Source organism: Ovis aries, chromosome 2 (genome assembly GCF_016772045.2).
Source record: "Ovis aries strain OAR_USU_Benz2616 breed Rambouillet chromosome 2, ARS-UI_Ramb_v3.0, whole genome shotgun sequence".
NCBI classification, from domain to species: domain Eukaryota; kingdom Metazoa; phylum Chordata; class Mammalia; order Artiodactyla; family Bovidae; genus Ovis; species Ovis aries.
This window is the reverse complement of record NC_056055.1, coordinates 148,083,317-148,095,407: the sequence shown is the minus strand read 5'-3', so window position 1 is coordinate 148,095,407 and position 12,091 is coordinate 148,083,317. Positions and strand designations below refer to the sequence as shown.

At 38.6% G+C, this 12,091-nt stretch overlaps 1 protein-coding gene across 11 annotated transcripts in view; it reads left to right on the top strand.

Annotated features, from left to right (window-relative positions):
- Nucleotides 1-12,091, top strand: part of SLC4A10 (solute carrier family 4 member 10) — a 347,928-nt gene that overhangs the window by 118,115 nt on the left and 217,722 nt on the right. For all 11 annotated transcript variants that reach the window (XM_060411136.1, XM_060411135.1, XM_060411134.1 and 8 more), the window contains exon 2: nucleotides 8,977-9,058. In XM_060411136.1, the coding sequence (XP_060267119.1) occupies nucleotides 8,977-9,058 (82 nt within the window). The remainder of the gene's footprint in view (nucleotides 1-8,976; nucleotides 9,059-12,091) is intronic.

The window sequence follows — 12,091 nt, the reverse complement described above, 5'->3', positions numbered from 1 at the left end:
CTGCTGCTGCTAAGTCGCTTCAGTCGTGTCCGACTCTGTGTGACACCATAGATGGCAGCTCATTAGGCTCCACCAATCCCTGGGATTCTCCAGGCAAGAACACTGGAGCGGGTTGCCATTCTAATTCTTAAATCAATACTGGAAAATGTTTCACTAATATTAACCAAGATATTAATCCATAGGTTGAAAGAAACCCTGTAAACTGAATTAAAAGATAATTTCTGTGTAGAGCCTCATGGCTAGAAATAAGTACACATATTACTTCTTTGCAAGTGTTTAATACTTATATTTGATTAGTTACTCTTTTTATTCCCTTTTGCACATCCAGAAGTTCATTCTATCACTTATTTTTGATTTATTTAATAAATTAAGCATTCCTGAATTATTTATGCTACTGACAGTTCTTTGATGATTCAGTCTCCTCCCTACTATTTTTCCCTCTAATCTTCATTAGATTAGGTTAATTGTTTAAAAGTATTTTTGTTAATCATAACATTTTTTGAATTGTATGCTGTTGTTATAGATTGTTTGTATACAAAAAGATTGTATATTTGTAAAAATACAGATGTGATTATTTATTTAGGTGATATGTGTTTTTTATTCAAATATAGTTGCTTTACAATGTCATATTAGTTTCAGGTGTACAGAATAGTGATTCAATATTGTTACAGATTATACTTCTTTTAAAGTTATTACAAAATAGTGGCTACATTGTCCTGTGCTGTATAATATATCTTTGTTGCTTATTGATTTTATACATAGTTCAGTGCAGTTCAGTCGCTCAGTCATGTCCTACTCTTTGTGACCCCATGAACCGCAGCAGGCCAGGCCTTGCTATCCATCACCAACTCCCGGAGTCCACCAAAACCCATGTCTATCGAGTCAGTGATGCCATCCAACCAGCTCATCCCTTGTCATCCCCTTCTCCTCCTGCCCTCAATCTTTCCCAGCATCAGGGTCTTTTCCAATGAGTCAGCTCTTTGCATCAGATGGCCAAAGGATTGGAGTTTCAGCTTCAACATCAGTCCTCCCAATGAAGACCCAGGACTGATCTCCTTTAGGATGGGCTGGTTGGATCTCCTTGCAGTCCAAGGGACTCTCAAGAGTCTTCACCAACACCACAGTTCAAAAGCATCAATTCTTCTACACTCAGCTTTCTTCATAGTCCAACTGTCGCATCCGTACATGACCACTGGAAAAACCATAGCCTTGGCTAGACAGACCTTTGTTGGCAAAGTAATGTTTCTGCTTTTTAATATGCTGTCTAGGTTGGTCATAACTTTCCTTCCAAGGAGTAAGCATCTTTTAATTTCATGGCTGCAATCACTATCTGCAGTGATTTTGGAGCCCAGAAAAATAAAGTCTGACACTGTTTCCACTGTTTCCCCATCTATTTGCCATGAAGTGATGGGGCTGGATTCCATGATCTTAGTTTTTTGAATGTTGAGCTTTAAGCCAACTTTTTCACTCTCCTCTTTCACTTTCATCAAGAGGCTCTTTAGTTCTTCTTCACTTTCTACCATAAAGGTGGTATTATCTACATATCTGAGGTTATTGATATTTCTCCCAGCAATCTTGATTCAAGCTTGTGCTTCCTCCAGCCCAGTGTTTCTCATGGTGTACTCTGCATATAATTTAAATAAATGGGGTGACAATATACAGCCTTGACGTACTCCTTTTCCTATTTGGAACCAGTCTGTTGTTCCATGTTCAGTTCTAACTGTTGCTTCCTGACCTGCATACAGGTTTCTCAAGAGGCGGGTCAGATAGTCCCATCTCTTTAAGAATTTTCCAGTTATTGTGATCCACACAGTAGTTTGCATCTTATTAATTCCATACCCCTATCTTGCCTCTCCTCCTTCCTTCTCCCAATGGTAACCACTACTTCGTTTTCTGTGTGTGTGAGTCTGTTTCTGTTTTGTTCTATACATTCATTTGCTTTATTTTCTAGATTCCACATATAAGTAAAACGTAGTATTTGTACTTCTCTGATTTATTTCACTAAGTATAGTATACTCTAGGTCCGTGCGTGGTGTTACAACTGGCAGAATTTCATTTTTTTAATGGCTGAATAATATTTCATTGTATATACATACCCCATGATCTTTATCCATTCATCTGTTGATGGACACTTGAGTTGCTTCCATATCTTGGCTAGTGTAAATAATGCTGGTAAAGCAAACTTGAGAAAAAAGAATAAAACTGGAAATGTGCATCTTGACTTCAGGCTATGCCACAAAACTTCAGAAATAAAAACAGCATGGTACTGACACAAAAACAAACACGTAGATCAATGGAACAGAATAGAAAGCTCAGAAATAAAGCCATTGACTGTGATCAATTATTAATAGACTATGACAAAGGAGGCAAAAAACAATTGGAGAAAAGACAATCTCTTCAATAAGAAATGCTGGGAACCCTGGACAGGTTCATGTAAAAGAATGAGATTAGAACATTCCCACACAGCATATAGAAAAACAAACAAAATAGATAAGACCTAAATCTAGGATTTGAAACCATAAAACTCCTAGAAGAGAACATAGGCAGAACACTCTATAACATAAATGGTAGCAATATTTTTTATTTTTTTGGATCTGTCTCCAAAGACAAGAGAAATAAAAGCAAAAATAAATATACCTAGTTGAACATTAGACAGTGTTTCTGACAGATATTTTATAGTCAAAGTTCTCTAGGTAGGTAGCCATTTTGATTATATGTTCATCTCTACAAAACTTCATGTCATAGTATTTAATCATTAAAACAAATGTGAAATATGAATCAGTCATAGCAAGAGAGATTGTTACTCAAAAAGTGTGAGAAAAAAAATTAATGAAAGGACTGATTTGGATGAAATACATATACTACTATATATAAAATAGATAATTATTAAAGACCTACTGTATAGCACAGGGAACTCTACTCAGTTCTCTGTAATGACCTATATGGGAAAAGCACTGGTCTTGGCAAACACCCTCTTCCAACAACACAAGAGGAGACTCTACACATGGACATCACCAGATGGTCGATACCGAAATCAGATTGATTATATTCTTTGCAGCCAAAGATGGAGAAGCTCTATACAGTCAGCAAAAACAAGACTGGGATCTGACTGTGGCTCAGATCATGAACTGCTTGTTGCCAAATTCAGACTGAAATTGAAGAAAGTGGAGAAAACCACTAGACCATTCAGGTATGACCTAAATCAAATCCCTTCTGATTATACAGTGGAAGTGAGAAATAGATTTAGGGACTAGATCTGATAGATAGAGTGACTGATGAACTATGAACGGAGGTTCGTGACATTGTACAGGAGACGGGGATCAAGACCATCCCCAAGAAAAAGAAATCCAAAAAAGTAAAATGGCTGTCTGAGGAGGCCTTACAAATAGCTGTGAAAAGAAGAGAAGTGAAAAGCAAAGGAGAAAAGGAAAGATATAAGCATCTGAATGCAGAGTTCCAAAGAACAGCAAGAAGAGATAGGAAAGCCTTCCTCAATGCTCAATGCAAAGAAATAGAGGAAAACAACAGAATGGGAAAGACTAGAGATCTCTTCAAAAGAATTAGAGTTACCAAGGGAACATTTTATGCAAAGATGGGTTCAATAAAGGACAGAAATGGTATGGACCTAACAGAAGCAGAAGATATTAAGAAGAGGTGGCAAGAATACACAGAAGAACTGTACAAAAAGATCTTCATGACCCAGATAACCACAGTGGTGTGATCACTCACCTAGAGCCAGACATCCTGGAATGTGAAGTCAAGTGGGCCTTAGGAAGCATCACTATGAACAAAGCTAGTGGAGGTGATGGAATTCCAGTTGAGCTATTTCAAACCCTGAAAGATGATGCTGTGAAAGTGCTGCACTCAGTATGCCAGCAAATTTAGAAAACTCAGCAGTGGCCACAGGACTGAAAAAGGTCAGTTTTCATTCCATTCCCCAAAACAGGCAATGCCAAAGAATGCTCGAACTACCACACAATTGCACTCATCTCACACGCTAGTAAAGTGATGCTTAAAATTCTCCAAGCCAGGCTTCAGCAGTACGTGAATCGTGGACTTCCAGATATTCAAGCTGGTTTTAGAATAGGCAGAGGAACCAGAGATCAAATTACCAATATCCATTGGATCATCAAAAAAGCAAGAGAGCTCCAGAAAATCATCTATTTCTGCTTTATTGACTATGCCAAAGCCTTTGACTGGGTGGATCACAATAAACTGTGGAAAATTCTGAAACAGATGGGAATACCACAGCGCCTGACCTGCCTCTTGAGAAATCTGTATGCAGGTCAGGAAGCAACAGTTAGAACTGAACATGGAACAACAGACTGGTTCCAAATAGGAAAAGGAGTACGTCAAGGCTGTATATTGTCACCGTGCATATTTATCTTATATGCAGAGTACATCATGAGAAATGGTGGGCTGGATGAAGCACAAGCTGGAATCAAGATTGCCGGGAGAAATATCAATAACCTCAGATATGCAGGTGCCACTACCTTTATGGCAGAAAGTGAGGAAGAACTAAAGAGCCTCTTGATGAAAGTGAAAGAGGAGAGTGAAAAAGTTGGCTTAAAGCTCAACATTCAGAAAACAAAGATCATGGCATCTGGTCCCATCACTTCATGGGAAATAGATGGGGAAACAGTGGAAACAGTGGAAACAGTGTCAGACTTTATTTTTCTGGGCTCCAAAATCACTGCAGATGATGATTGCAGCCATGAAATTAAAAGATGCTTACTCCTTGGAAGGAAAATTATGACCAACCTAGACAGCATATTAAAAAGCAGAGACATTATTTTGTCAACAAAGGTCCATCTAGTCAGACCTATAGTTTTTCCAGTGGTCAGGTATGGATGTGAGAGTTGGACTATAAAGAAAGCTGAGTGTAGTGTTGGAGAAGATTCTTGAGAGTCTCTTGGACTGCAAGGAGATCCAACCAGTCAATCCTAAGGTAGACCAGTCCTGGGTGTTCATTGGAAGGACTGATGTTGAAGCTGAAACTCCAATCCTTTGGCCACCTGATTCGAAGAGCTGATTCATTGGAAAAGACCCTGATGCTGGGAAAGATTGAGGGCAGGAGGAGAAGGGGACGATAGAGGATGAGATTGTTGGATGGCATCACCGACTAAATGGACATGGGTTTGTGTGGACTCCAGGAGGTGGTGATGGACAGGGAGGCCTGGCCTGCTGCGGTTCATGGGGTCACAAAGAGTCAGAGATGGATGAATGACTGAACTGAACTGATATAGGAAAAGAATCTAAAGAGACTGCATATATGTATAACTGATTCACTTTGCTATATGCCCAAAACTAATACAGCATTGTAAACCAACTATACTCCAATAAATTTTTTTTAAAAAGTGTAGGCTGGATAAAGGGTAATCGTTAATCAAATTCTAGAAATGTGTAACATCTGAAACTGTTACTACTCCTAGGCGTAAAGGAGCAAGAAGTAGTTAATGCAAACCAGTGAGATCTATAGCTGTATAAGTCACATGACAAGAGCTTTTTTCTTTGACAAAGGATCACAGTCATTGCCAAACTACAGTCCAACAGGGGCTATGTTTCTCTGATCCCACTCTATAGTGCTCTGTCATTATAGGAAGCTAAAAGTCAAGGGATCCTAGTAATGCAGTCTGTAAGGAAACAGAGCATGGTAAGAGTGGAAAGTGGATCTGTAAGGATTAGTGGAGAATACATAGGTCACCATAATATCCAAATGTGTGATATTCTTTTAAAAGGCAGAAAAAGTGGTTACTTTTTAAAAAATATGGTAAATAGTTATAAGGAAGAAAAAGTTCTGAACTGAAAATGAACTGCTTTCTCCTCTATTAATCCATTTTCAAGTGAGATGAGAATTATCAGAAGGACATGAAAAAGTTTCAATTTTCCTGCCCAGAAGATTGCTGTTAGATTTTGGCTTGTAAAACCAGAAAGGTTTATTTCACTGATGATTGTGCTCAAGAGCCATGGTAAATCAGAAAAAAGGTGTTTTTTGCATACTCTTAAAGCTGATGATATTTATAAACAATTTTGGAAGAAATTTCTATGTGAATGAGTTAGTCTGTCCCAGGGTCATAGTCTATACCAATGGTTTTCAAATTGCAGGTCACAAGCCATTTTTCAGTCCTTACATAAATGTAATGGGTAGTGACTAGGACTTCTGAATGAAGTAGTATACCCTTGAACAGAAAATATCAGAGTACATTGTCTGTAGTAAGAATAAATGCTAGTTTGTGAAACTCTTGATTACATGTATATGAATATGTGACTATGTTGGGATATGTATTTTTCGCTATGGACCATGTTCCCCCGCCCAATTAAAACTCTATTTGCTGGACTCAACCATCTTAAAACTGTTTACCCAACAGTATAGCAAAGGTGAATTGTATTGAAAGGCAGTGTAATATATTTATGTGTTGTCTCTCTAACATAGTGCTAAAATTTGCTCCTAGATGAGTAAATATTCATACATATGGAAATTAGGGCACACTAATATATATCTGATTTTCACCAATTCTAAAGATAATGACAGTTCAAGATGAAGTAAAAATTTTGCTTATTGCTCTGTTTGATTACCACGTAGACTGGACCCAGTGCCATATGGTGCTCTGCATTTCCCTGTATCACACCTCATGTTTGCCTGCTCCTGGTCATATGGGGGAAGAGAACTATTATGCTAAAAGTCTTGAATAATATCAAAGCAATCTTTTGAGCTATAGCCAAAGTTGAGGAATTTCAGTATATATATTAGCATTAATCTATATCTTCAGAATTTTGGGTTGCAAATATGGAACAACTAGGGAGTATTTAAAGAGGATAATGTGAAACTACAAAATGAGTCACTTACACTGAGTTATATTCATATTCTAGCTTCTAGTTCTTTCTCTTTTAAAGAAAAATTAAAATTAGGTCACTTCTGTTAGTAACCTGCATAGTATTTAATCAATCAGCTATTTCCTATTTAGATTCTGCTTCTACTTCTGATGCAGAATTTTATTTTATCTCAATATCTTAACATTAGCTATTCAAGAAAATTAACTTTTGTATACAGAGAGTATACATGCTTTATATAAATAATGGGAAAAAGCATTCTGTATAAGTTGAAAATTGCTTCAGGTCTTTGAAATCAAAATCAAATGTTTATGTATGGGGAAAAAGATCTTCATATATTCTATATAAAGCTTTCCATTTTGCAGTTGTTTTCAGAGCCTGCCATTTTGAGTTATAGTGGAACAGTGCTCTTTCTGACCTTTGAACAAGTATGCATGACTTAGCTTTTGGCGTTCTTCCTAACAATACCCCAGAGGGCAGAGTTGTATTCCAATGTGACATGTATTTGAAAATGTCTTGCACAGAGGATAAATTTTATTTGTAAATGTATCAAGACCAGATTCAAAATAGGCTGAAGCTTACATTTATTTGGTTCAAGAAAATGATATGTCTCGACTTTGGCTATTGCTATTATTGCTTAAACCAACAGATTTTCTTAAACCTTGCCAAACAGAAGAGCAATGGGTTCTGAAATCTATCTTCATTTTAATTCTTTCTCTCATTATATTGTAAGTTTCTTTAATTCTAATTTCAAAGACTTTACCCTGCCTTGTGTCAGCACAAGTTGTCAGAAAGACAACAGGGTATAAAGCATGTCCTTCTGCTACATATTTTGCTGCATTTGAAGCATATGAGAGCTGATCTTTTTGGATTGAAATATGTCTATAATCTGGGTTTCCCTGGTGGTTCAGATGGTAAAGAATCTGTGTGCAATGCAGGAGACCTGGGTTCAGTTCCTGGTTCAGGAAGATCCCCTGGAGAAGGGAATGGCAACCCACCAGTATTCTTGCCTGGAGAATCCTATGGACAGAGGAGCCTGGTGGGCTATAGTCCAAGGGGTTGCAGAGTCAGCCATGACTGACTGACTAACACTTTCACTTTTCCCATGTCTATAATCCTACAACTGAAAGTACTGATTTGCTGAACGTGGAGGACAAATCTTTATTAAGATTATGATCAGGAATTAAAAGACTTTCAAAGAAGAAACAAAAATATTTTACTTTTCTAATAGTTATAAACTTGAATAAGCTTAGACATAGATCTTGAAACATTCATTCAAACTTATTCTACCTTTCATTTCTCCTTTTGTGCCCAGTGTTTACTTTTAAGGCAGTTTTTACATAGATGTTCCCCACCAGATACAAGTTGCAAATAATCTGTATTTCTCCTCATTCAGTATTTTGTATTTTGTCCATCCTACATGGTCAAACTGGAATATACTCACACCTCCCCCATTATTTTACTGAATACCTAATCACTGAGTCTGCTGGTTTGAGTATGTGTACAGTGTTCAAAATACAGAACCTATGTCCAGTTCTTCTAAATAGGTAAGAAAATTTAGAGAAACTGAATGAAGGTTTAATGCATATGATTGTAATTTAGTTTAGTTTGAATAAAATGCATTATACTGAAGTAAAGTCACTAGAGTTGTACTTTATGTAGTAATTACTACTAACTGCTTTCAAGAGGTTAGTTCTCCTCAGCCATGTTTATAATGGCAATGGAATTATTTGTCCCTGCCATAGCATTAGTGGTGTTAATATTAATGATTTTCATATTTCTTTTGTACAGTTCAAAATGTCATCTTGTTAACAAGAATTCTTTATCAGAGATAAAAATGCATGTTACTAAATTGACAGGGTAACTATTTTCTATTTTTCATCTCACTAACAAATTATGCCAACTAGAAGGTTTGACTGCCCTCAGTTTCATGGAAAATCAAGCGACATTCCTTCTCTGAATGTGTGGTCAAATTAGTCTTTTCTTTTGTAAACTAACACTTGATAATCAAACAGAATAGTCATGTGCAAGTAGGTTTATGTTAATGAATTAGACCTCTAAATTACCAGGTCACATTGAAATTTATTTTCTGAAATTAAGAGAATATATAGTGCTATCATTTAGTCTTCTTTCTCTCTCTTCCAGAGAAATGATGAAGAAGCAGTTGTGGATAGAGGTGGAACTCGTTCTATTCTCAAAACACACTTTGAGAAAGAAGATTTAGAAGGTAAGACTTTTGGGGGGAAGGGGATACTTGTTGGTATTTCAAAGAAATGTGAAGTTTTCGTAATGTGGAGAACGGCAAAAGTTGAACTCAGAGTAGCGGTGGTGGTGGAACATGGATATGATGGTTTTGGTGTAGTCTGGAGAGCCAATAGGCAGTCCTGCAAACAATGAGAGCATTAATTCATTCAACAGACCTTTATTGAACCTCTCCTGTATTCCTATACTATATTGTGTGCCAGTCTTTCAGTAACCCTTGCTTCAAGGAGTTAAAATTAATTGGGAAATGAAAAGAAAAAAATTATGACAGACTAGCCACTCCAGTGTTCTTGCCTGGAGAATCCCAGGGATGGGGGAGCCTGGTGGGCTGCCATCTATGGGCTTGCACAGAGTCGGACACAACTGAAGCGACTTAGCAGCAGCGGCAGCAGCATCTTGGGTGGGGCTGCATGACAGAGGAGGACAGGAGAAGCATCTCACTGTGTTGTCAGAGTAGACTGTCACTGAGAGTTAAGGACAATTGGTGTTCTAGTTTTATTGCGATATCTGTGAGAGAGAGCTCAAGGTGTCATTTGTGTGACCAGATAATTCAACAGGGAGATTCTGAACCACAATATCCTGGGTTTAAATATCAGCTCTGTTCCTTATATGCTACAGAACCTTTAGCTAGTTAATTAGTTAGCTTCTCTGTGGCTTCTCTAGTGGCTCAGATGGTAAAGCATCTACCTGCAATGCAGGAAACCCAAGTTCAATCTCTGAATCAGGAAGAGCCCCTGGAGAAGGAAAGGGCAACCCACTCCAGGACCCTAGCCTAGAAAATTCAGTGGAGGGAGGAGACTGGCAAAGAGTCGGACCTGACTGAGAGACTTCACTTTCACTTTCTCAGTTTTTTTCTCTGTTGTTAAAATAAAGATAACAATAGAATGTGTTTCCTAAAGTTCTTGTGAGAAAAAAGGGAAAAATACTTAGAATAGTACCTGGTGCAAGAGTTACATAAGTGTTTGCACTTTTTGAGTTCAGTTCAGTCACTCTTTCAGTTCATGTCTGACTCTTTGCGACCCCATGGACTGCAGCACTCCAGGCTTCCCTGTCCATCACCAACTCCAAGAGCTTACTCAAACTCATATCCATTGAGTTGGTGATGCCGTCCAGCCATCTCATCCTCTGTCGTCCTCTTCTCCTCCTGCCTTCAATTTTTCCCAGCATCAGGGTTTTCTCCAATGAGTCAGCTCTTAGCATCAGGTGGCCAAAGGACTGGAGTTTCAGATTCAGCATCAGTCCTTCCAGTGAATATTCAGGGTTGATTTCCTTTAGGATGGACTGGTTGAATCTCCTTGCTATCCAAGGGACTTTCGAGAGTCTTTTCCAACACTACAGTTCAAAAGCATCAATTCTTCTGTGCTCAGCTTTCTTTATAGTCCAATTCTCACATCCATACATGACTACTGGAAAAACCATAGCATTGACTAGACGGACCTTTGTTGGTAAAGTAACATCTCTGCTTTTCAGTATGCTATCTAGGTTGGTCATAACTTTCCTTCCGAGGAGCAAACATCTTTTAATTTCATGGCTGCAATCACCATCTGCAGTGATTTTGGAGCCCCCCCCCCAAATAGTCTGTCACCGTTTCCACTGTTTCGCATCTATTTCCCATGAAGTGATGGGACCAGATGCCATGATCTTCATTTTCTGAATGTTGAGCTTTAAGCCAACTTTTTCACTCTCCTCTTTCATTTTCATCAAGAGGCTTTTTAGTTCTTCTTCACTTTCTACCATAAGGGTGGTGTCATCTGCATATCTGAGGTTATTGATATTTCTCCCGGCAATCTTGATTCCAGCTTGTGCTTCTTCCAGCCCAGTGTTTCTCATGATGTACTCTGCATAGAAGTTAAATAAGCAGGGTGACAATATACAGCCTTGACGTACTCCTTTTCCTATTTGGAACCAGTCTGTTGTTCCATGTTCAGTTCTAACTGTTGCTTCCTGACCTGCACGTAGGTTTCTCAAGAGGCAGGTCAGGTGCTCTGTATTCCCATCTCTTTCAGAATTTTCCACAGTTTATTGTGATCCACCCAGTCAAAGGCTTTGGCATAGTCAATAAAGCAGAAATAGATGTTTTTCTGGAACTCTCTTGGTTTGTCCATGATCCAGTAGATGTTGGCAATTTGATCTCTGGTTCCTCTGCCTTTTCTAAATCCAGCTTGAATATCTGTAAGTTCACAGTTTATGTACTTTGAAGCCTGGCTTGGAGAATTTTGAGCAGTACTTTGCTAGTGTGTGAGATGAGTGCAATTGTGTGATTGTTTGAGCATTCTTTGGCAATTATTCAGTTCAGTTCAGTCACTCAGTTGTGTCCGACTCTTTGTGACCCCATGAATCGCAGCATGCCAGGCCTCCCTGTCCATCACCATCTCCCGGAGTTCACCCAGACTCACGCCCATCGAGTCCTTGATGCCATCCAGCCATCTCATCCTGGGTCGTCCCCTTCTCCTCCTGCCTCCAATCTCTCCCAGCATCAGAGTCTTTTCCAATGAGTCAACTCTTCGCATGAGGTGTCCAAAGTACTGGAATTCACCTTTAGCATCATTCCTTCCAAAGAAATCCCAGGGTTGATCTCATTCAGAATGGACTGGTTGGATCTCCTTGCAGTACAAGAGACTCTCAAGAGTCTTCTCCAACACCACAGTTCAAACGCATCAATTCTTCGGCGCTCAGCCTTCTTCACAGTCCAACTCTCACATCCATACATGACCACAGGAAAAACCATAGCCTTGACTAGGCAGACCTTAGTCGGCAAAGTAATGTCTCTGCTTTTGAATATGCTATCTAGGTTGGTCGTAACTTTTCTTCCAAGGAGTAAGAGTCTTTTAATTTCATGGCTGCAATCACCATCTGCAGTGATTTTGGAGCCCAGAAAAATAAAGTCTGACACTGTTTCTACTGATTCCCCATCTATTTCCTATGAAGTGATGGGACCAGATGCCATGATCTTCGTTTTCTGAATGTTGAGCTTTAAGCCAACTTTTTCACTCTCCTC